General features: G+C 37.6%; 1 protein-coding gene across 2 annotated transcripts in view; it reads right to left on the bottom strand.

Moving 5' to 3' along the window:
* RYK (receptor like tyrosine kinase) overlaps nt 1-25,566 on the bottom strand; it is a 69,346-nt gene that overhangs the window by 12,003 nt on the left and 31,777 nt on the right. Inside the window, exons 5-13 of one of the 2 annotated variants that reach the window (XM_081159184.1) lie at nt 24,962-25,015; nt 22,750-22,894; nt 20,146-20,246; nt 16,867-17,001; nt 15,540-15,626; nt 11,194-11,263; nt 9,017-9,149; nt 7,737-7,846; nt 7,411-7,570 (exon numbers count right to left, since the gene is read on the bottom strand). In XM_081159184.1, the coding sequence (XP_081015310.1) occupies nt 7,411-7,570; nt 7,737-7,846; nt 9,017-9,149; nt 11,194-11,263; nt 15,540-15,626; nt 16,867-17,001; nt 20,146-20,246; nt 22,750-22,894; nt 24,962-25,015 (995 nt within the window). The remainder of the gene's footprint in view (nt 1-7,410; nt 7,571-7,736; nt 7,847-9,016; nt 9,150-11,193; nt 11,264-15,539; nt 15,627-16,866; nt 17,002-20,145; nt 20,247-22,749; nt 22,895-24,961; nt 25,016-25,566) is intronic. The other variant, XM_081159183.1, reaches the window with a different exon arrangement.

Below are 25,566 nucleotides of genomic sequence, written 5' to 3'. Positions count from 1 at the left end.
ATGAAGCTACCAAGGGACAGTAAGGTAAGGAACAGAGGCTCTGAAAAACAGGGGAAGGAGTCTGGATCCTTCTTTACCAGCTCACTTTAAGACTTCACTGTGAAGATCAAATCATCACAGAAAATGTTCCTAGCAGTGGAAGGCTGAGTTTACTCAACTTACTAACTTTAATCAATTTTCACAAGTTTTCAAAACTGACACTCCACTGTGTACATGTTACAGGCTTTATTATATGTGCCCCTTCCTAAATACCCAATTTTGGAAGACTTTGTTATTCTGTGAATTTTAATTTTTCAGACACGTTTTCTAGGCCTTTTCAGTAACTATAACTGAAATATGCATCTACGGGATTATGTCACTTTGAAAAAGTTTTACTATTCAAATTTTACTATCCAATAAATTTATACAAGTAACCCCTGAAGGGGTGGGGTCTTCTTAATAATTCTTCAATGTTAACTATTAACTAAAAAGCTTAATACTCCTCCAGATTTATCACTGTGGCAGTATTTTTTTATTCCAGCTAAACAAACGTCACCAGATGGACGACTATATAAAATGCACCGACTGAATCAGGTACCAAACTTAGAGAGTGTGGTAACCCAACGCCCAAAATCAACTGTTTTGAGGCATAAGGTGTCACACGTGACTGAAAAGAGACTCCTTATGCTATAGATCAGTCCTGTTAGGAAAGACAGAAGAGCCAACACCGGATGCCTAGCAGGCCATCGGACATTTCTGCTGTTTATGGCACATCCCTCCACTGAACCAGGGGCTTAGACATTGCTCCACCAGAATGCGGGGTCATCTGAAGGGACGCTAAACACAAACGGCAGGGCAGGAATGTTAACAAGATCTCTCAAGGAAAACATTCTTAGGGAGAGCCAAACACAGGGCATACATCAAGGGCAATTACTTGATCAAAAAATAGCAACTGGAAACCTCTGAAAGTATATTAATTGCTCCTGAAGTAAACCCACTTATTCCTCCTTCCCAGGAAATATTAGGACTAATAAAATAATAGTAGGACTAATAAAATAATACTTTTAAATAAAACTAAAAAATATCTTATTATTATTAAACTTAAAATCATTATTTCCTAATGCCCAAATGATACTATCACCTCGCTAACTTTTTCTTTTTTTTTTTAACATATCTTTATTGATTTCAGAGAGAGGAAAGGAGGGGGAGAGAGAGAGATAGAAACATCAATGATGAGAGAGAGTCATTGATCGGCTGTAGCCCGCAACCCCGGGCATGTGTCCTGACTGGGAATCGAACCCAGATCTCCTGGATCCTAGGTCGATGCTCAACCGCTGAGCCACGCCCACCTGGGCGTGGCTAACTTTTTCTTAATGTCTTTATATCAGTTCTTCTTAACATGAATTTAATATTTTTTAAACAATAAGTCTAAGATTGGTGATGTGTAAAATCTGCAACCATAATGGAAACAAGTAAATACTGGTCATATAAGCATGATTCTAAAATTAATAATGAAGAAATAACACAATATAAAGTTTTCTAAAGGGACTGGGTCAAGAGAAAGAACTCACCGACACGGACAAGAGTGATGACTGCGGGAAAGATGGGTGGGTGGGGCGGGGGAGGGGAGAGGGAGATAAATGGCGATGAAAAATAAAATAAAGAAAAAATAATAAGCATTCTCTGAAAAGTACAGTTTTGTCTTAGACTAGAGCAGATCAGACGACCACTCCTCATGGGTTCGTTATGAATGTGAGTTTCTCCTGCTCAGGTCTGCTCAGGCGTGGCAATGACTTCCCATGGGGCTGGGCAAACAGGAGTGATAAGCAGCACTCTGCTATAAATATACTATCTGGCTAAGTTTACAGATGTCCCTTCTCGAGGTAATGTTTAATGTTTTCAAAATAAACAGCGTAAAGGCACAGAAACACATTTTCGTTTGCCCTGCACCCTAAAGTCTGTTAACTACCTTAAAGGCTCTCCTCGTGGCTATAAACCACACTGATATGATCAGCATTAAAATAATCTTCTTGATTTGTTTTTCCCAGAAAATGCTTTTTAAACACAATGTACTACTATAAAGACAAGAAAACCAACAAGGACGAAACTCTTAATTGTGCATTCTTGACGGAATTTAGTTTCTTAATATAAGGTAGTCTCTTAACAGCAGAATTATATTAGCTACCATAATTAACTAAATAATTCAAAGAAGATATAAATCAAAAAATAATTTTCAAATAAAGGAAAAGAAAGTCACACACAAAAAATCTACGGTAGTATTCACATCTGATGAAAACAGAATAGAAACAATATCCAGAAATTCTTAAGAATGCACATGGTGATGTCATGTCTTAAAATAATATCAGAAAGAAATTTATAACTAGTCAAATCTAGTTGTGCGTATTTCCTAAGTTCAACAGTTAAAAGCTGATATTAACATTATAAGAATCTTGACATATTGAAATACAGAGTCTTTCCATTAAAAACTGTGAAAACACAACGGAGACACAATGTATTATTTATAAGATGGAAAACATTAATATATTTCTACACGAATCACATAGAGTTTTTAACTATAAAGAAATGCAAAACTGTTAAGGGTCTTTTAAAGGGCAAAGAAAATGTCCCCTCCAAGACAGTAATATAATTAGTTAAGTGTTACATTTATACCTAAAATATGTATTGTACACGTGTAGAGACTCTAGTGGGAGTGAGGTTACATTACTTGTTTTGCCTGTGATTCTGCATGAAGTTTTTCAGCCCAAAAATAGACTTTTTTTTTTTAAAGAATAAGTTTATTTTTATTTTTTAAAAAATATATCTATTGATTTCAGAGAGAGGGGGAGAGAGAAACATCAATGATGAGAGAGTCACTGACCGGCTGCCTCCTGCACGCCCCCTACTGGGGATAGAGCCCGCAACCCGGGCATGTGCCCAGACCGGGAATCGAACCGCAATCTCTTGGATCCTAGGCTGACACTTAACTGCTGAGCCACGCCCGGCCGGGCCCAAAAGTAGACTATTAAGTGTAGCTTTTAAACTCCCAACTCCATCCATAAAGAAAAAGTGGAAACAGAGCAGAATAATTATGTATATACATTTTTCCTTTTCTAAATTATTTTTTAAATATACTTTGAATTGTAGTTAACATACAATGTTATACTAGTTTCAGGTGTACAACACAGAGATGCAACACTTATATACCTTATAAAGAGATTAGCACAATAAGTCTAGTAGTCATCTGTCACCACACAGTCATAGTATTATTGATTATATTCCCTATACTGTACATTACACCCCCAAACATTTACAACTGGAAGTTTGTACTTCTTAATTCCCTTCCCCTTTTCTGCCCATCCCCCACCTCCCCTCCCTTCTGGGAACCATCAGTTTGTTCTCTCTATATATCTTTGAGTTTGTTTCTGTTTCATTTGTTTGTTCATTTGTTTCACATTTTCAATACAAATGTTAAAAAGCAATCTTTAACATTTGTGCTTTAATATAAGAATTCAGAAAATATTCAATCCCACAAAATTGAAAAGCAGAATTTTTACACTAATAGCCACATCACAGGCATAGGAAACAGAAGGGCGTCCCTATTCCTTTAAATCTCAATTATCCAAGGCAAAAGATATTTGGGGGTTGGGGAATATATATATGTGTGTATATATATATAATTACATATATATATATAATTTTAAAAGAAATGAATTTATAAGAATCTAAAGAAGAAAAATCTTAACATTTTAGGAGTTAAACCACGATAAATGTAAATCAATAGGTATTCTCAGCATCATATTGAAGTACAGCTCAGAAGAACTTGGATCACACAGACATTTCAAGTAACTTTATGCCAAAACACTAAAAGTGATTATTATTTTAAAGTAATTCTGTTAATTTGCTTACCATTAAGTTCATGGTTTTTAAAATTAAGCTGTCAAATGATCAAGCAGCAACAAGGTATCTGGTATGATGACTATATTCTGACGGAAGGCAGGTTCTTATATAAAATTTGTGAACTGTTGCAAAATGTATAAAATATCATAACCATAAAAATAACTAATTTTAAACATAACTTTGAAATATTTGCTTAACTAAACCATGTATCCTCAATATGGACTTTACCAGCTAATATAGGGCAGTGTACACAGCTGAAGAGATAGAGATCACATTGCTTAGAGATGTGTTATTAACGACAGTCTTATTGACTGAAAGTGTACCATCTAACTTAACTTTTACTCTGTAGTTACTCTGAAATATTTGATCATGAGTGCTATAAAAATAATTCATATTAGTGCTTGAGTATAAAATGGAATACCTATATACAAAAATAAACAAATATATGAAATGAAGCAATGTTTGGGGGCTTTGGGGGGCTCCCACTGTGCAAGCAAACAGCACTACTGGCCATCGTGAATACCCCTCAAGTATCAGCTCTCAAAACTCCTTTTTGTAAGAGACCGATCAAACACTCCCTAGTCTCGAGGTTACACGGCCTACTTGTTGGCTGTCATCTCAGAAATATCTTCCATTTCCTGCCTATTAGACTACTTTTGGATTAGACTAGTTTTGAGTTTACCTCGACTGTCAGCTAGTTTCTACTAAGGCAACTACGTTATATTTCAGTGAGTAACAAAATCATAAATATTTTAAATCAATCATTGAAAAAAATATTAATATCCCAAAGAGATGAGTCAATTAACCTTTTAAATCAACCATGGAATGGTATTTAAAAAAAAAAATGACGGAAAATTTCTTTTACTTTCCTGTATTCAAAAATGTTCCAGAGTAGGCTTTTCTACTAATGGGGTAAATTTGAAAACCATATAGCTCTAATTCAACTGATACCATTTTTAAAAACTATGTTCCAAAACCAAAGTTAAACCCATTTTCCCCCCATAAACATAGCTTTGCTTAATGTAGAAACTGGTGAGGAATTCCAGCTACAGTTCAGAACTCCTGAATAAAGACTTGGCAACCCTAAAAACAAGCACCCGACACCAAACAGCACAATTGGTCCTTACTGTCATTAATGCAGCAGCTGTATGCTGGCCTCAACTCAAACTCTGCTTTCCCTTTTTATAGTATTTGAGAAAAACCAAAACCAAAAAAGCAACCCCCTTTTCCCCCAAAGAAAAATTCCAGGTTTTCTTTACATGTTTTGCATATTTGTACTGTTTTACTTGAAATTTTAACTTCTTGACATTCATGACAGAGAAATTTTATTCTATTACGAAAGCTCTGAAACAACAGACTAGGCCTAGCTCCCTGCTGCTATACAAGCTGAGTCCTCAGGGTTCAGGATCTAGGAGTGTGTATGCATTCCCCCACCCATCCTCCAGCACACCCCATGCCTCTGCTGGGACGGGCTATTGCAACACGAAGCAAGGTTCTATCCCCCAAACTTTTGCGGCTGTTCACGAAGAAAAGCTTCCTTTTCTCTCCTCATCGCTCATATTTACTCTGCCCATCTGACAAGTGCCAAATACGTTTTGTTTTTTTTCCCTGAGAGTAACAGATTTGAAATTAAATTATAACAAAGTATTTTGAAGATATGCACAATAAAAGATCTTAATTAACAGAAAAAAGGCAAAAGACAATGTAAGTAAATTGTTCACCCACATCAAGTGAACACACTTTATCAAGACACTTGGTATGTACAAAAGGCACACTTTGTCAAACAGCTAACCTAGCTTCTGAAAAAGAATAAAAATTAGATTTTAATTAACAATAGGGGGTTTTTCTCCCCTTAAATAATTCTCGTTTCAAGAATTTTAAATGAAAAGGTTAGCTTTTCAATATGGAAATCTTAAATAATTTCAATCACTGAGTGTAGTAAGTTGAATGATGGCCCCAAAGATATGCCTGCATTTGAATGAAATTTGTAAATATTACCTTATACGGCAAAAGAAGTGATTAACTTAAGGACCTTGAGTAGAAGCTTATCCTGGCTTATGTAGGTGGGACCTGAATACAATCGTATATATCATTGTAAGAGAGGGAGAGGGAGCTCTGAGAGACAAGCACACAGGGAGGAGTGATATGAATCATATCACCTCCTGCTGCATATTCGTATCGCACACAGCAATAGGATATTCGTATCGCACACAGTGATATTTGTATCACACACAGTGCTATGAATATGGAGCAGGGAAAGAGGCAGCCACAAGCCAGGAAATGTCAACGGCCTCCAGAAGCTGGAAGAGGTAAGGAAGGTTTGCCTTTTAGGGCCTCCGGAGGAAGCATGGTCCTGCCTGCATCTTGATTTCAAACATTTGGCTTCCTGAACTCAACCCTGAGAGAATAAATCTCTGTTGTAAACCACCAAGGTTGTTGTAATCTGTCACAGCAGCCACGGGGCACTAAAACACTGAGGGAAGAGTGTGTTAAAAAGAGTAATCCTTAAGGCATACACACGTAGAAGTAAAAGGATAACTTGATACTATAAATAAAATATATCCAGACACAATATATAATGATACAGTAAGCTTGGTTTTTCACAGTTGTAACGTTGAAGCAAATTATTCTATTAAGATTTTACAAGTAACACAAACAGACATCATTGATCATTCAGTGTTTGCAGTTAGCACAAAAATTATGATGGCAACTGCTTATTTTACTCCACAATCCCACCCCATCCCAAAATACTTCTTTATACCTACACACTGAATATTTAAAAAAGCTACTGTGTGACCAAGAATATGGTCCCATAGCTCCCTGTACTTATAACTACCTTACCAGAAGTTTAAGCTAATCTCTGAATGTTTACTACAATAAAGTGCAGCAAGCAAGAGACAGGAAAATAAATTAATCTTCTGAATCTGACCAAAAAGTGTCAGAACTTAAAAACAATTTAAAATGCCTACAAAATACCCACAAGCATATGTGACTTTGGAAACTATCCATCACCGAGTATAAAGAATCCCACTACATGATCTGCTCAAGTGGGCAGGACCACCCAGAAACTGACAAAGGGGAAGAAAGTGACACCTGAGGAATTATAAATTACACAGGCCATAATACTTAGAGAGGTCATTTTAAGAAAACAATAAATCTTTGTGACCCAGGAACCACTTGGTCACTCTGAGACTTAAATAAGAAAAACAATGAAATACTGGAACCTGAGTCTCAATGTCATCACCTTTAACATTGGGATGACAGTATCTCCCTACCCCATAGTGTTAACAGTGTTAACAGTGCCCCTGACAGGGTTATCGTGGGGATGAAGTGAGATTACATGCAAATGATGGGCCATGGTTTGGGTCACGGCTTCTCTCCATACACTGGCTGATTGAGAGCTAACTACGCTTGCTTTATCAATGAAAAATTTTAGGGAAAAGTTACTACATTTAAAAAAAAAAAAAGAAAGAAAAAATATTTTAAAACAGCCCTGTTTCCATTTTGTTGAAATCCAGGGGCCCCAGGACTTACCACATCACTAGCGCTGGAGAACTCATTATTAACCAGACTTTCCAGAGCCATCCATCGAACTGGCCTGTTCTCATTGTCCCCCAGACAGTGATAGTCCATGGGGAACAGGTCTCTGGAGAGGGCATTGTCTGTGATCTTAACTTGAAGTGTGTCATCAATGCTGAAAAGTAAAGATACAAATATCAAATGCAGTAAGGGTATTTTAAAAATACGGGTCAAAGGTTACTCTTAAATACAACGTAATTCCCACAGTGATTTCCGAAAAGAACCCCAAATCCAAGGAACACTAAGCAATCAGATGACGGCGATGCTCTCGTGGCACCTACACACAGTTCCTAGCAGCCAGGTCTTTGTGGATGACTTCCCTCCTGGCCAGGTAGCTCATCCCGCAGGCAATCTGAATGGCCATGTGCACCAGGTCTTGTTGAGAAATTGCCTGTGGGAGCAGAAAATGACAATGTCTGCAGTTAGCACAAAAATTATGATGGTAGCTGCTTATTATTTTATTCCACAATCCCACTCCTTCCCAAAAATACTTTGAATACCCACTCACTGTTAAAAAAAAAAAAAAAAAGCTCCTTTATGACAGAATGTGCTCCCTGTACCTGTATCTGCTACAGTCCTTACCGTTCTGTAAGTTACCATCTCCTTCTCTCATCCGTTAGGCTTATCTCCCCAACATCCAGCACACAGAGAAGCTGCTCATAAGTATCTGGTCAATGCTGAACTCACAAGGTAGTAGTTCAGATGATTATTACGCAATAACTAGTTCTTTTCTTTTAAATAGTTTTTAGTAGGAGATTATCTCCTAGGGAGACTCTTTTCAAGCTAATGCAAGCTTACAGCTCTCCCCACGGATGCCAGTGCTGTGGGCTGAGGAATGAAATTCCTCCCCAGGTGATGCCGGGGGGACTTCAGCCTCCAACCACCTGTTAGAAACCCGGCTTTAACCCTTTCCGTTTACAAAGCATGTCAAACGTGTTAAATCAAATACTCAATGCAGCCTCTGAATCTATTTCTTCCTGGCAACTGTAGGAAGTACATTATTATAAATCTGGAAACAAGACATAGTGGCAGCAGAACACCCACTAGGCTTTACCACCACCATCGTCATGTGTGCGCAATCTGACCAACGCTGCACAGCTACATGCACAAGCAGTGAAGAGAAAGAAATGCTTAGGTGACTAACATCTTACAGCCGAGCACATTAAAAATACACCTTCCAGTCATCACCAGCTTCTGGTGCACTATGGACCAAGCAGGCTGTTTCAGCTCCTGGAAGGGAGGTCCACAGACGTGCAAGTGCCTTCAAGACTTATCGGAAAAGTGACTGGGGAGGTGTTACAGAGGGTCTGAGGTGATTCTAAATAAAGACACGATGGGTACACAAGGAAAAATGTCAATATCAGCAAAGCGCATGCCTTTAGGCAGGAGGAGTCGTAAACCAATCTTCCTCCAAACCAACAGGTTATACACATATTTTGACGCACTCAGTCTCTTTGTGCAGGCCTCTACACCGTTCATATTTAAGAATGTAAACATCTGCTTTCAAAGACACTATCAGAAGCTACCGGTAAATTGCTGGTATTTGGCAACTTTTTCTCACCTGAGGATTATTGGCCTCTACTAATTTGCACTGTCGCAGAAACAACTTTAGATTCCCCCAGTTCATGTAGGGCAGTACCACCATGGGCTTTTCTCCTTCTTCTATACACACGTGGGTAATGGGGAGAAGATTTCTACAAAAAAATCAGAAATCAGGAGAAAGACAAGTGGAATTTAAAACCTCTTGCAATAAAAAGCAGTAAAATAAAGATAACCTAAAATAAAACAATATCTGTAACATACTTAAAAACATGAGTACCATTAAAAATGTAAAATTAGAAATGCTCTTTTAAGCTAGACTTTAACATGTCCCATATATGCACTTTCTCGACAAGAAAAAATTGTCAACTGAAGTTGTTTCCTGTGGACTGGGTTCTCTGAAGACACATCTGGCCACTCTGAGTCTTCACTGAGAGGATAATTACAGACAAATGCTTGACTATGAGCGTATTATGACAATATCCCATTTTGTCCATCATCACACTTTTTTTTTAAAAAAGCCCTGATGCAGACTGTGGATAAGAATATGATAGTCAGGAAGCCTCTAAGAGCCCAGCAGGCACAGCTCAGCGGTTGGGCATCAACCTAGGATCCAGGAGATCGCGGTTCGATTCCGGTCAGGGCACATGCCCAGGTTGTGGGCTTGATCCCCAGTCGGGGGCGTGCAGGAGGCAGCTGATCAATGACTCTCTCATCATTGATGTTTCTCTCTCTCACTTCCTCTCCCTGAAATAAAAAAAGATATCTTTAAAAAAAAAAAAAAAAAAAAGCCTCTAAGAGGCTAAAGTTATCACAAAAGGCAAGATGGTCTCAACTGGTCATGTGGTATTTGGAATCCGATTTCCAAATCCATAATTTACCACTAACTATCTGGGTGACCATCTCTTTTGACCTTGGCTGCCATACCTCTGACACAGGAATCCCAACGTAACACGCTGCTACAATGTGCGCACAAAGTTAAGCATGTGGTAAACAATGTTTTCCTTCTTGAATTTCTATGGCACAATACATACATTTCACCCTATTGCCTAATGACACCTTTTTTATTGGTACCTGGAAATAGCCATTAATTTTCCCCAAGGTTATGTAATTTTTTATATAATTGCCTCATCTTCCCCACTAAGCTGAAAACAAAGAGCTGTTAAGAGAATATGAGTAAAAGCTGATCTCATGGGAAAGCTAGATACAAAATTCACATGTTTGCAGGATAATTACAGTTACAGAGAAAAAAGTAAAGCTGCACAGAAACATGCCAAGATTTAAGAGTTGTTGTTTTGAGTTGTACGGCTGGATTATTTCTAACTTGCTTTACTGTATTTCCTAAACTGTCTCAATTGAACACATATCTCTTTCAAAACCACCATGACACAATTCTGGACCGACCGACAGTGTACGAGTGAAAACCGTGGGCTCCCCTGTGCTGTGCAGGAGTTCCTAGCAGGGAAAGTCCTGACCGTGGGGAGCTGGGGAAATCTGGGCTCAGATCAGTGAACCTGTGCAAGGTAACCTCCCTGTGAGGCTTCTGTTGCGTTACAGTCTGAGAGTGGCGGCGATGATGAGTCCCACTTGACAGGGAGGAAGCATGTGTGAAGAGAGAGGTCAGGTAATCGGTGAAGGTCAAACGCAAGTACATAAAAAATAAAAAGCAAATCTTTATCTGATTCCAAAACCCTTACATGTTCCCCTGCACATGTCCCCCCAGGGGAACAGAAAGGAGTACAGGGGAGATGACAGGGCCTCTTTTCACACCAAGTCCCATGCCCACTAAAATGACTACAGCAAGTTTGCACTCAGGATTACATGAGCATCTCAGGGGTGATGTGAAGAGTGGCCCACTGTCTTCACCCCCGTCCCGAATTATTTCTCTGCTCCTTTCCTCATGACTGAAATTCACTGAGCAGACCGAAGGCATTTTATCCAGGCACAGCAAGTTTCCTAGAGGAGATAAAATCATTGTCTCTATCATCAGAGGGTTAAAATCCCTCTGGGAAAGGTAACGAGCAACATAAAAATGTTTCAAAGTACAAATGGCTGCTCTTCGTTATTTGGTTTTATAAAGGAAAGGAACACGAAGAGGAAGGCCTGGGCTCCAAGAAGGGTGGACGAGAGCAGAAGCAGGTGCTGCAGAGAAGGACCCGGGAGAGGAAGGGCAGGTTCTGTGGTGGTTTTTCTTCTCACCTGTGATGAAGGCCTCGCAGCTTACAACTTTCAGTGAGCATCATTGTCACCTGAACTTCAGAAGCTTGGTCTGTGTAAAGAAGACACTGTCTTAAATGACAATACTATATATACATGTGCCATTAATATTTTGTTGTAAGGTAAAGTTCTATTGTAAGTCACGACTAAATTTAAACAGGTCTAGCTTAAAATTCTACTGCAGTAGAAAAGGTCAACATTAACAGATGCCGTTAAAGATGAATTTTACTACATAAAAATTAGAAATTAAGGTTCCATAAACAAAGTAGAGGAAGTTAATAACAGACCGGAAGAGTATCTGCAACACACCAGGCATATAAAGGGCTAATTTCCTTTCTGTCCCCCTTCTTTAAAGAGTTCATACAAATCAGTAAGAAAAAAAAAAAAATTAAAGAGGCATCTCTCCACTCTTTGAAAAGAACATTTCCACTAAGTAAACAGTATATTTTCATTATAAAATTAAAATTGAGTGTCATTTTTAAAAAATGGTTTTACATACCAAAAACAAAATTAAGAGTACAGTGTATCCTTAAAATCACTTTCAAAGAAACCAATAACTAATTTGTATGTCAACAGTAAAAATAATAATAATAATTTATAAGCTTCTAATCAATGCAATAAGAGGAAGAAGATATAAAGATTGGCAAAGCCAAGATCCACATCCCTAGTAAAATCTGGAACCAACAGTAAAATCCGGACCACTGAATTCAGGCACTAGGATTACACATCACATTCACTCCTTAAAGCTCAGAAATTGCAAATTTCCTTTACTTCCAACTCCAACCGATGGAATCACTCCCTCTCCCACTACTTGTTATTACTGTCCCCTTTCCAGACAGCGTCACTTAGTTAAGACTTTTGTAGAAATGTCAAATACGTGGACAAAAAGCCACATATGTGGATGTGGAACACTTGGCACTTCTTTGAAAAAGGCAATCCACGCCAGTGTCCAGGGAAATAAACTCTAGTTGTCTAAAAACTGCCTAACATTTACAATCATTTAGTAAATGGCAGGATGTACCTTATTATGACTCTTTCTGTAATCTAAATAATTTTTAATGAAATTATAGGCAGGACTATTTGGGGGCTGGCAGGATCTTTTCAGGATTGAAAACTAGTAATATTTGGAGGTGCACACCAGTTGGTAAGAGTTTGCCACCTTCCCATTAACCGGTACAGAGACCCAAGTAGAACAGAAGGTAATTTCAGGATGTGTCATTGTATGCATAGTATCTTTCAAGTTCTTAACTTTGATAAATATATTCTATTAAGCAGAAATACCTGAACTTAATGATGATCTAAGGAAACTTTGAATTGGAGAAAAAATTGTATCCACTTAGTAAGAAAAAAATCATTTTCCTGGATTCCCTTCCCTGTGTAGTCCTACTCTTTTAATTTTAAATGCTGAAAGATCTATCTTCAGGAGGTATACATTTGAAAAGAATACCAGAAAATAATTTACATTCTAAAAGCTACAAGAAAGAACAAAATGATTTAAAAAAACATATTCACAGGTTACAAAACATTAGCAATTAAATAAGAACTTACCACCAATAACCTCAAATTAACTCCTTTATTTTATGAAAATCAATTTGACCATCTTGTGTGAAATTCAGATTCCTAACTTTAATCTCTAGGAATTTATATGGGAATATCTATTAAGTGTCTGTGCAAAACTATGAATTTTTTAAGAAGCCAAACTCTGCCTAAAGGTAAAGGGCAATGATCATTTCGAAACATATTTTTTGCATTTTAAGCCGCACTTCTAAATACAGATTTGTGAAACTGTCAGTTCTATGTAGGCTCAATTAAAAAATAAAAATAACATTGTAAAAGAATAAATCTCAAAGATAATCCTGTGGAATTATCTGACAATTTGGAGGTGAGGACTGTAGTCAATGCACTTCCTCTCTGTTTCCCAAGCAAACCATGACCATATACTGGCTAAGAACTCCCTGTGCTTTCTCCTGTTTCCGTCTGGCTCAAAGAGAACATTGTAATTACAGTGGTAAGGCGTAGAAACAAGCAAGTGACTCCAATTCAAGTGTATACGGAAAGAGAAATCTTATCTTGTGAAACAGTCCCAGTATCCACATTGTGTTTCCCTATCACTATTATTTCCTCCTTTCTCCCCTTCCAACCCTGTATCAGCCCAATTCTGTACAGAAATCTCTTTTGTTAATTCAAGATTCATTCAGAACAATTGAATAACAGTCCAGTTCTAAACTGTCCATAGAATATTTACAAACCCCAGAAGAAATATTAGAATTAAGGGAAAATGTTTCCTCAAAAAATGGGGAAAGTGTAACCAAAGGCAGTGGTTATTAAACACAGGGTTCAAATTTTACATTTACGAAGAGTAACATGTACCCTGTCCCTCAAAACTAGTCAGAAGCCCTGGCCGGTGTGCTCAGTGGTTAGAGCGTCAGCCTGCACACCAAAGGGCGGCAGGTTTGGTTCTCGATCGAGGGCAGGTACCTGGGCTGCAGGTTCGTTCCCTGGCTGGGGAAGGCAACCAATCAGTGTGTCTCGCTCACATCGAAGTCTCTCTCTCTCCCCACGCCTCCCACTTACTCTCTAAAAAGCAAAGGAAAAAAATACCCTTGGGTAAGGATTAACAAAATAAAAATAAAAAACTAGCCAGAAAATCTAGTGGGACCTGATTTAAATATTAACCTTTAAAATTATTTTTGGGCTAGAAAAGTGGGTGAATAAAATAAATACTGAACAATATAGTGAGTTAAACCATTTACTTAGAAAAGATAAAAGGTGTGTGTGTGTTCGTAACATCCTTAAACAAGCAATTTTGCTAAATTCAAAGAAATCAAATCCCAAAGAATTTTTGTTAGATTAGTACAACCCAACTTTTTAGAAACAATAAACATGGCTCCTCATACTTTCCATAAATTCCTTTAAGTAAATTTAGAAACAAGTTCTTATATATTAACTTTGTTAACTTCATAACATTGTCACCTCCTCAAGCTGAATTTAATTTTGTCCTCAATTTCTGCATTCAAAATGCTAAATCTGTTTTTCCAAAATTAATATTTTGTCATCTCCATCTATAGCAGACAGTGTCAGACATTAAGCACCTTATAAATTACCACACTTTTCTTTCTCTTAAAAAGAGCAAATAGGCTTATCTAAGAATTATGTAAGCTCTTAGGAACATCAATTATAAATAAAATTCTAATGTTTTAAAGTCTTACTAGTATTTAATTTACTAATATTAGGGAATAAGCCATATATAAATAATATTCCAGTATATTTTGCTATGGAATCTCTAATTTAAAAATTTATGTAAATCAATTATTGAAAAAGTGGGTATCAGATTTCTCCAAATGGTTAATATGTTCATGAAAATATGAACTAGTGTTACCTTTTAGAAAACAATCTGGCAATATCTTTCAAAATTTTAAATGCAACATCTGTTGGGGCAGCCAAGCCCAACTATGGCTTTATGTGCAAAACTATACCAAGAAATACCTACACGTGGACACACGGATGCACCTATTTTCTGCAGCATTATGTATAATAGCAAAGGGGGGAGCAGGAGGAAGGAAATTCACATAAGGTACAGTGAGTCATCTTTTTTTCTTTTATTTTAATCCTCACCTGAGGATATGTTTCTACTGTTTCTACTGACTCTAGAGAGAGAGGAAGGTTATGGGGGGAGAGAGATCAACTGGCTGCCTCCGGCAAGCCCTTGATGCACAGGACGATGTTCTAACCAACTGAGCAGCCCAGCCAGGGCGCATCTTTTTTCTTTAGAGTGTTCAGTATTGGGCAGGTGGAGAGAGAGGAAGGAAAACTATTAACAATGTTGTTGTTTTTTAATTAAATTTATTGGTGGTGTGACAATGGTTAATAAAATTATATGTTTCAGGTGTACAATTCTATAACAAATCATCTGTATATTGTATTGTGTGTTCACCACCCCAAGTCTAGGTCTCTATCTGTCATAATTTACCCCCTTCTACCTCCCTCTACTCCCCTTAACAACGTTTTTTTTAAGAGGGAAAAAACAAAGAATTTTAACCTAGGAAAACCACAATATTAGCTATAGCAACAATGAAGTCAAGTGGATGCAGTTTAACTAGAAGCCTGAGTAATATCTAATAAATGTTTAAGGTCTTAATTTATTAGACTTCTATTTTCTATACCTTAATGAGAACACCACAAATCTCCTTAATAGTCTCATAGGAGCTAAATTAACATGGACTGATTTATAAAGGTCTGGCACCCTGAGAATTTGAGGCAGAATTTAGCTCGCATGAGCTACCTTAGACTGGAAAGCATTATGGAAATAGCATGGGAAAAATTCCTACCTTTAACTGTTTTTACAAATGCTTGCTTTTCTTTATTTGGATCTTTTTCATCTATTAAAATCCCATGGAAAATACGCCCAAAAGTACCTAAAAGGAAAAAAAATAATTAATGAGATCATAAAATAACCTTCATAAAATTTTAAGTACAAAACTTTCTGGCACAATTTAACTTAAAACAAACATAACAAGGGCATATGTGATCAATAACATTACTCCAGCCCTAGAGTAAAAAGACCCAAATCTCTGTCTTTTAATAACAGAAGTTCTTTGTAGCTAAGAAATGCTTTACTTTCAGAAATACCAGATCTCACAAAAATATGAGAATTCTTTCTTAATTATCCTAACTAATGGCTATTATAGCCAGGAGCACTGAAGCTCAGTAGTGGGGTGTCCACAGAGACATGGTTCTAGGCTTAGCCTCAGAACAATTACAAAGGAGAGAAATGGACTATTCTCACACATTCAAAAACAGACAACAAATATGTCTGCTTCTGTTGACTACTATTTGCCGCTGGGGACAGTTCCAGACCCCCAACTAGCTGTGACTGACCTACAAGCATCCCAACCAACAGATAAATTCAAATGACTCCTATGCATCCAAAACACTCCAAACTGAATCCCAGAGGGGAAAAGCGTGACTCTGTATTTAACAACTTGAAGAGCTCAACGAAGTATTTTATTATTAATTTCTGCCCTCTTCTTCCAGCATCTCTCCAATCAATACCCTAGAACTCAAAACAGAAAGCAAGGACCAACAAGAGGGGAGGGAAAGGGCACTAGTATCTATCAAACACCTATCATGTGTGAGTTCATTTAATGTGCATCATTTCACTTCATCTGATCTTCATAACTAGCCTAAGAGCAAACCATGTGGTCCAAATTTATAGAAAACTGGTCACAGAAGATATTAAGTGATTTCCCCAAGGTCACACAGGTGATATATCACAGGAATGGGACTGGAGGTTGGGTGTGATTCCAAAGCCCATGCAAGCTCCTTCTGCTAGAACCCCCACACTATCTGTCACAGAGAAAATTACTTAGAATATTTCGAAGAGGCCTGCTAGGTAATCATCTTTAAACAAGAATTAAACAGAAAATGTACTTTAAAGGGAACAAGCACTAATATATATGCTTTAACATACTTGAAAATCAAGAATTACACCAAAGCCATACTAAGGCGAATTAAAGATCTAAAGAAGGAGAAAATAAAAATCAGTTTTATAAAGGAAATAAATTATGCACTGCTTTCTATCCTTAGACATAAAATGAAATTTTTAGTGCTAACATTGAATATTCCTTGACAACCTGACTTTGAGATGATACAAACCTTCTTGGAGTACATCTTTTAGAGTTATCCTCTCCCTGGATATTGCTATATCCTTCACCTTAGCTTTGGCTTCCAAAAGAGTGACACTTCTTAGGTCATTCTTCTCTATCCGCAAGGTAGGATAACCTGAGGAGCCAACAAAGCCAAACCAAGAAATATAAATACCCTTATTAAGGCATCAGGGTCAACTGGCTCAGTTAGGACCTCAGGAATGAATGTAACCATCATAAAAGGTCCACACATGAACAGGGGGATTACTTACGAAGGCCATACTCAGTTTTAAAAAAACACTTTTCCACCTACCCCAAAATCTTAAAATGCAGATTTAAAATAAGAAACACTAAAAATAACATCACCATTACCACCACTTCAGTTGCCTTTCAGCCAAATGAAACAAGCTTTGATTAGTGAAATTCAATTTAATCGGTCTTACGGACCATTTGCCTCCCAAAGGATTTTCTAATATAGTCTCCTAACAAAAGAACTCTTCAAATGAAGAGATGTTTGTAAAAATGTCTTTTCTAACAAAATACATAATCAATTTAATCATTCTGATACTCATACAGCTAGCTTAGTCATACCATTGTGAGATTCACATTTGGTGGTTTTTTCAGTTCCTTTAACTCCCATTCATTTTTTAATATGATGATAGCAAAAACAAAATTTCTAGCCATAAATTAAAATTTTCATTCAAAAAAAAAAAACGAAGATCCAGTGTTAGCAAGGGGAAATTGGAATGGTATCTCTAATGACTTATCTGCTTTGGGAAACACTGAGAAGAACTACCCCAGAATTAGGGGACCTAGACAACGATCGCCGAAGGCTGCGGGAAGAACGGCACGGAAGGCTTTGGGGACTTCGTAACGGATGGATTCGCCTGACAACCTGACTTCACCCGTCAGCAGTTCGACCATGACGTGTCTAGGTGTGCGAGTACAATGTGAGCAGTTATACCTGTTTATTCCTGCCTGGAGTTCTCCTGAGTTTCTTGGATCTGTGGTCTGCTGTGTTTTGTGATTTTGGAAAATTCTCAGCCATTATGTCTTCAAATATTTTCTCTCCTCCTTTTTCTTTTTTTACTTATAAACAAAGTATTTCCATTGAGCTTTTAAAAAGTACTTGTTTTATCGTAATAAATAAATTATCTGTCTACTTAAGGTTATGTCCATAAAAACAAGGAAATTTTTTATTGATGGTAACTAAAAAAGTATTTTAATAAGTAAATGGATTCCCACTGACTTTTTCAAGAAAAGTATTTTGCTTTTAGCATAATTGAATTATCTGCCTCTTTATATCCACAATCACAAATTGACTTTAAAGGCAAAGCTTGACATCTGAACATTGAAAGCAATGCTGTGTTTATGCTGAAGAGTCTGGACTACTTTCACATCGATCATCATATTTCCTGAAGAGTACATATTTCTTTCTTTTGTTGGTGGTAATGGCAACTGCTATTTTAAATTTATTTTAATCTAGAGTACCCCCCTTCCCCTTTCTTTTTCTTTCCACTCTCTTATTAAAGAAACTTGGTCAGGCCCTGACCAGTGTTGCTTAGTTGGTTGAGCGCTGTCCTGTACCCCGAAAGGTTGCAGGTTCAATTCCTGGTTCGATCCTTGGTAGAGGCAACCAACTGATATTTCTCTCTCTCTCTCTTCCTTCCCTCTCTCTAAAATACACACACACACACTCTCTCTCTCTCTTAGAGAAACCTGGTCAGTTATCCCAGGGAATATCTGGCATCTGCTTTTTCGAGTATCATTTAGCTTCTGTATTTTGTGTAAACTGTAAATCAGTTCTACAGTTTTGATTAGATCTAATTAGATCCAGGTTAACTCTTGAGGATGGGAGGGGAAACAAGAAAAGCCCAGGGGTAGTGCATCACATCTGTGAATGCAGAATATCTATTTGTCTTACTTTTCATAACACTAAGTTTCATTAGTGGATTTGGGTAGTGACAGTCTAATCTCTCAAATGGTTAAGTTCCCATTTCCCTTTGTTCACAGGGTTTTAAACATTTACAGTCTTTTTCTGAATCAAATACTTTATTGGGATTACAAATACAATTTCTAATTCTACCAATCCACCCCCTATTTATTAGCTGAGAATCTTCTATAAAGAAACATTTTGCCTCATGAACCAGCACTATCTGGTTGCTCTGTAGCCACCAAGTAGCCAGTTGTCAGAGTAAGGTATTACTGGTCCTTAGTAACCTCAGAATGACCAGTGTCAGAGTAAGGTATTATTGGTCCTTAGTAACCTCAGAATGACCAGTGTTTTAAAAAGGTATCATTATGAACTCATGGATTTTTACACAGTTTATGTTACAATCCACTGCAGTCATCATTTTTTTAGATGCTCAAATGGGCCCATTTTGGGGAGCTCTTCAAGTCTTTTGTGGCTCCCTTGACTTTTGTTCAGCAACATGTCCCAGGTTAATCTTGTACATTCCTGATCCAGTCCTGGAATCATCCATTTCGCCAAAGAATTCTGGTTCTTTTTATTGAAAAATGGTATTAAAAGGCACAACAGGACACTGGGTGAAGAACGGATATTCTTAGTATTAGTTTACTAAAGAAAAATGCTAGCCCAAGGAAGGTAACAGTTAACTGCCTATAAGAACCTAATTAAACCACAGCACCACTGAGTGGAGCCCTGACCTGTGTGATCCAGTGTCTCCAGTGTTCCTTATTTGTATGGTGACTGATTCCTCTTTATGTCTAAATTATACTCTAAGAATGATCACTTCCCCCTAAACATCTACATGTTACAGTATAAAACTTTTATCAAAATCCTGTTCAAAAAAAGGAAATCAGGTCTCATGCTCTCAATTCTAATAGCAGCTAGTGTCCTATCTTGATAAGAAAACAATGTAAAGTCCTTACCACAGCCTGTAAGACCACCAAACAATTTACTAAAACCCAAGTCTCTGTCTTCATGCAGCTCAATGGCTTATTCTACTTAAATACCTGAAATCTTCCTTCTGAATTTCTATAGGAGTGATTTTGTAGCCCCTTTAATGTACTTAATCTACGGAAACATCCACAAAACTAAATATAGCAATTAAACTTAAAATTTTATTTTTCATACTCTAATTTTAGAATGTTTCATTCAATGCTCTAGAAGGCAAAAGTTGAAGATCAAGCCTAATTCTGCACTTGTTGGATACTATGTACATAGTATGGTACACATGTCCCATAAGTAACTAACCACGCAGGACCACTGACGGACAGACAACAGACGACTTTAGTAAATCATCTTTAGAATTAAATTAACTCTTACTGGTAATAGGAGTTGCGTTGTTGGGTGTGTCGGCTCTCAGATACTGAGTCGTCTGGGTAGATGGCTGAGATAGCCCTTGCGAACTGCTGCTGGCACTGATGCTGCAAACAAGAGATGCATTTGGCAAGTCAGCTTCAATGAGAAATTTCCTTTCCCCATACACATGAAATGCACGTAGACATTATAACTAGCTTAAAGTCCTGACGGAGATCACAATAATGTGCATCTCCATCACAAATGTTCCACACTAAACATCTTTACTTCATAATGTAAAGCTACGTTTTTTTCTTTCCTTTCTACCTCCACAATCATCAAACAGGTTCACCTACCAAAGTCATTCAGAAATGCAGGTACCGGTCCTCAGACACTACGGACAGTAGCAGCAGTCCTAAGCCTCATACAATGCGTTACGGAACTACGAACCACCTCTTACAAAAAGAGCCCATACCATTCAATTAGATTGTTTTTAAGAAAAGGAAGAGAAAGACAGGTCTCCTTTAATGATGGTTCAAAATCAAATGGCCTACAGATGAGGGAGTAACAAAACAGTTACAAGTTATTATTACTAATTATTTTTGTTATTACTAGTATTATGCATCTCCAATCTTTTGAATGACAAGAAAGCACAAGGCACCCATTTTTGGAGTTCTGAGCGCTACTCAAAGATGACAATGGAAATCAAAGTTGTTAAAAGTCCAAAATTCAATAACGAGGAAGTAAAAGCAGCATTACCATCCCCAAAGAGGGCGGAATAAAGAACTTCAATTAATGTCCCATAAAATGGGATTAAGAAAAACCTACCTCCCAGGATTTTTGTGAGGCTCAAGTTGTATAATATATGTGAAAACACTGCTTAAATATCCCCTGCAACCAACATACACTGATGGTAGAAAGCCCAGACCCCAAATTATTTACTACTGTGTTTCGCTCCACTAGGTGGCACTCTTGTACCAACTCAGAATTCTTGAAAGGACTGGGCATGCGCAGATGTTGAGTATGTCCATGCCAATTTTTTGTTTGTACAGCAAATATTTATTGTGTCCCTACAATGAGCAAAGCACTATTAAGTGGTCAGAACAAACCTTTGAAACCCCAGAGAAGCAGGTAGCAGTTGGGGATCCACCCCTGACAACTCTTAAAACCACTATCTACATAGCTACGTCACAAGGTAGAAAATGAAATTAAAATGTACATTTTCTAGCACTTTATAGTTTAAAACCAGTCTAAATAAATTATTTAATTTAATTTTCATAAGCAAGTAAGATTAGTTATGGAGATACTAACTCTGCTTTAGAGTTGAAGTTAGAAGTTAGGGCAATTTCATCATTTTCCTTCATAGCACTTGTTATAATTTGTGTTTCTCTATTTTCTGTATAACTTTATTTATGCATTCAACGAGTATTTATTAAGTATCTACTAATGCCAGATACTGTGCTGGGTGCTGGGGATCCGGCAGTGAACATAATATACAAAGGACCCTACCCTTGTGAAGCCCATAGTCCAGCAGGGATTTCTTCTTCAATGTCTGTCTTGCCCAGGCAGATACCGAGTCCACGAGGGCTGGAAAAGTGCCTGTCTGTTCACTCCTTCCCCCCCAGCACTGAAGCCAGCACCTGGCATAAGAGGCCCCACGTGGCCCCAACAAAGGGAGAAAGGTTCGAAGAACATGGGAGATAGATCTCCACGTAATGCAGGGCTTTGACTTTGCAAGCCATGCAACTGGGAATGTCTTCAGCCAACAACTGGGAATCATCGAGGAGGGAACCAAGAATCGTGTGCTGGGAAAATAAACCTGTCTATCATTCCATCTTGACCTCTCAGGCTATCCTGGCTGTAATGTCCTCCTTGTCATCTCTGACTCACCCAGGCTGGGGCCAGCACCCTTTGTATCCCACACATACTGTAATCATCAACTTCACAAACTTTCATAATTATGGGTTAATGTCAAAGATTAAATACTTGAAGCCATGAGGTATATCATTAATTTTATAATTCCCAGCACTCAGTATGTCTAACCCAGTATATCTCAAAGGCTACACATTAGAATCATCCAGGAAGCTTTAAGAAAAATAATGATGCCCAAACACCACCCCAGGCCAATTACATCAGAATCTCTGGAAGGTGGGACCCAAGTACTGATATGTTTTAAAAGCTTACCCATGATTCTAACATGTGCCCAGGCTGAGAACCGACGGTTTAAATCATGGCAGGTTCTCAATAAATGTTAACTGGATGGATGAGCAGGTGAGTGGACAGATGGAAAATGGTGAAAGAGCAAAAGAGGAGGGAGAAACAGCTATTTGTAAAAGGTACTAGGAGTCTGAAATATGGTCGTATCAAAGGGGACAGGGGAAAATTGTGATCTCGACTTCTCCACCAACTAATAAACTGTTATTTCTGACTTCGCGAATTTTAAAAAATAAAAATAGAGAAACACAATGATGGCAATCACAAAGACAGTAATTCTTCCTTGGGCTAGGGCTGGATCACCCTCCCTCCTTCCCCTGCACCACTGTGCACCAGCATGTGCGGGTGTATGTGGGCTCCCAGGCAAATGCAGATAACTACTTTTATTTTCTTCCTTTCCCAAAATATGTACGATACCTGTCATCCAGTTCAATCCTTTTCATACTATGAAGGTGCAAAACAGCTAATATTATTGCTACGAGAAATATTACTGCACAGCAAACCCCTACGCTGATGTAAAACACACGCGTAGAAGTGGTGGGAGCTGCATGTACAGGATCATCTGAAATAAAAATGAAAAGCACATTAGGCTTCTTAAACATATCAATTGCTTTGTGACCCAATATACACAATAAATATGTTCTTTGTAAAAAAGATTTTCATTTTATGTGTCCATTCTTTGATAAGATCAGTTACCAGTAATGTGTTGATGTAAGTTCACATAATTTTTTAAATGTTTTGTGGTAGTTTTTTAAATAGAATTTTGGTTAATGAATATGAGTCACAAGCGGACCCATATAATAAACCAACTATGGTAGTGCGGTCCACAGATGCTCTGCGGTGATGGAAATGTTCTATAGTGTGCTGGCAATAGAGCAGCCACTGGCCACCTGTGGCTACTAAGCACTTGAAATGTAGCTGGTACAACAGAGGAACTGAAGATTTACTTTTATTTCATTATAATTAAAGTTAAATAACCGCATGTGGTTAGTAGTTACCACATTGGACGGTAGATCCTCATACTTCCTCAGCATTGATGCTGAAGTAGGGAGATCAGGAATCTTTGGTGCCAATCAGCACCAACTCACAGAAGGAATATTCGACACAGCAACCCATACATTCAAAAAACCAACAAGCGTTTAACCTTTTCCCTTTTAAGAGTAACAAATTATTTTGCTTATCTGTGTTTAAAGATAAAAGCAGAAAAAAAGACTATTCATGAAATAAAGTAATATTCAGCTTTATATTATTCAAATAAGAAAGAGAAAATAAGAAAGCCTCAGCAACAGAGAAAATAACTCAGCAGACAGACACACAGACACAAACTAAGAAAGAGAGACAGAGACAGAGGTACAGAAAAAGATCAGTGAGTAGAGTGGAAGACAGAGAAGCAGAGCTGGTGTAATTGGAGATTTAAGTAAGTTTTGATGAGTACTTACATCATAATTCTACCGGACAAAACCTGAGGAATTTGGGTTTTATCCTAAATGAGATAGGAAATCACTGCAAGGTCTCAAGCAAAGGAATGACACATTAGCATTCTTGAAGGAAAAAAGGAGATGAGCGACTGCATGCTGTGTAGAGAATGCTGTGGACGCCTGCAGAGCAGAGGTCCCAGGAAGACAGCAGTGGCCTGAGCGAGAGTTTCTGAGTGAAGAGCGAAGTTAAGGGACTGGGAAGCAGAGTCCACAGACCTTGCGAATGGATTATACTGAAGTAGAAAGAAAACGAGGAATCAAAGCTTTGGCTTAAAGAACTAGGTGAAGGCTGCAGCTTTACAAAGACAGGAAGGAAGCGGGTTAGGGGAAGAGAGCCCAGAGTTTTGTTCTTTCCGAAAATACCTAGTGTGCACCTATGTGGAGATGTTGAGTTGATGGAACTCTGGGGATAAATTAGGACAAAAGGTAAAAATTACAGCTTTCAAAACTTGTAAATGAGACTGCTTTCTAAAACTTAAAGTCTGAGTCAACCAACAATAAATCAGAACAAATTAATGCCAAGAGACCGAATGGCTTCCAGGGCCTCTAGACCTGACTGCACAAGGAGAATCCAGTAACCTTTTAAGATACTCCTTTTAAAACTACCTGAGGAAGAATCAATCTCAAGGACATGTCCATGTCGGAGAAGTCTGAGTGACTATCTAAACACAACCAATACCATAAAAATAAAAATCTACTTTGTGTTTCTGCTCTGTAGGTTTAAATGTGATATCTGTTTTTAAGCTTACATTTTCACCTGGAAGAAATAAGCTGAGGGTTAGGTCCAGATCACAAATCAGATTCTCTAACCTTCTGCTCAATAGAAGAAGATCTTACACATATTCCATGTTCACGCTTAAATTATGACCATTTGAAATAATGTGATGTGAATTCTTGCTTATAAAAGTTTTTTTTAGATCACTTGTTATGAAATATGTATGAATTTTACTTTAGAAAATGTTTAATATTCTAATAGTTTCATCTGACTATATACAAATCTACAAAACATCAGCAAATTAAACAGCATGGCATCATTCATCTTTTGACAAATTGGGAACCACAAGGCCTCCAAGCTTCATGTAACCATATTTATTTGCAATCAACTATTTTTCATCCCTAATGACAGAAAAGGATAATACAGAAATACTTACAAATAGTTCTGCTAGTGTTTTTGTCCAAGGCTGAAGTTTTTACTTCTTCAAGTTCTGAATTAGAAAAGGAGATAGAAGATGCTTTAGAAATTATTTTCTATGAAAATCCTTAAACATTGTAATTACATTTTCTAAATTTTCTCTAACATAGTTTTATGTTATATCACAACATTGCCTGAACTAAGTAACAAGGTATTTGTTGCAAGATAATAAATGATGAATTATTATTCTGATAATTATCACTATAATCATCATTAACCAAAGGCTGTTTCTTATAGATGATCAATGAAAAAGGGCTTTTCTGTGGTTAAGCAGTTTAAGGAAAGCCACACACTATATCCTGTGTGGACGCTCACAGAGCACATTAGCAGAGTGTAAAGACAATAAGGAGTTCCAGAGAAACAAACTTGTCTGACCCAGTAATTTCCACCCTCATATGATATGGGAAGCTTTTCTTGCCGGTAACACCCATTAACATTTGAAATAGTACAGATATGTTTTCTGTTGTAGACAGTTTTTTAAATGTCGGGGGATGGAAAACCAGATAAATAAACATAGCAGGATCACATACTAAATGAAGAGTCATGACTGGGGTGGGCATTAGT

This window comes from Miniopterus schreibersii (genome assembly GCF_964146895.1).
Source record: "Miniopterus schreibersii genome assembly, chromosome: 15".
Taxonomy (NCBI): Eukaryota; Metazoa; Chordata; class Mammalia; order Chiroptera; family Miniopteridae; genus Miniopterus; species Miniopterus schreibersii.
This window is presented reverse-complemented; position numbering and strand designations above follow the sequence as displayed.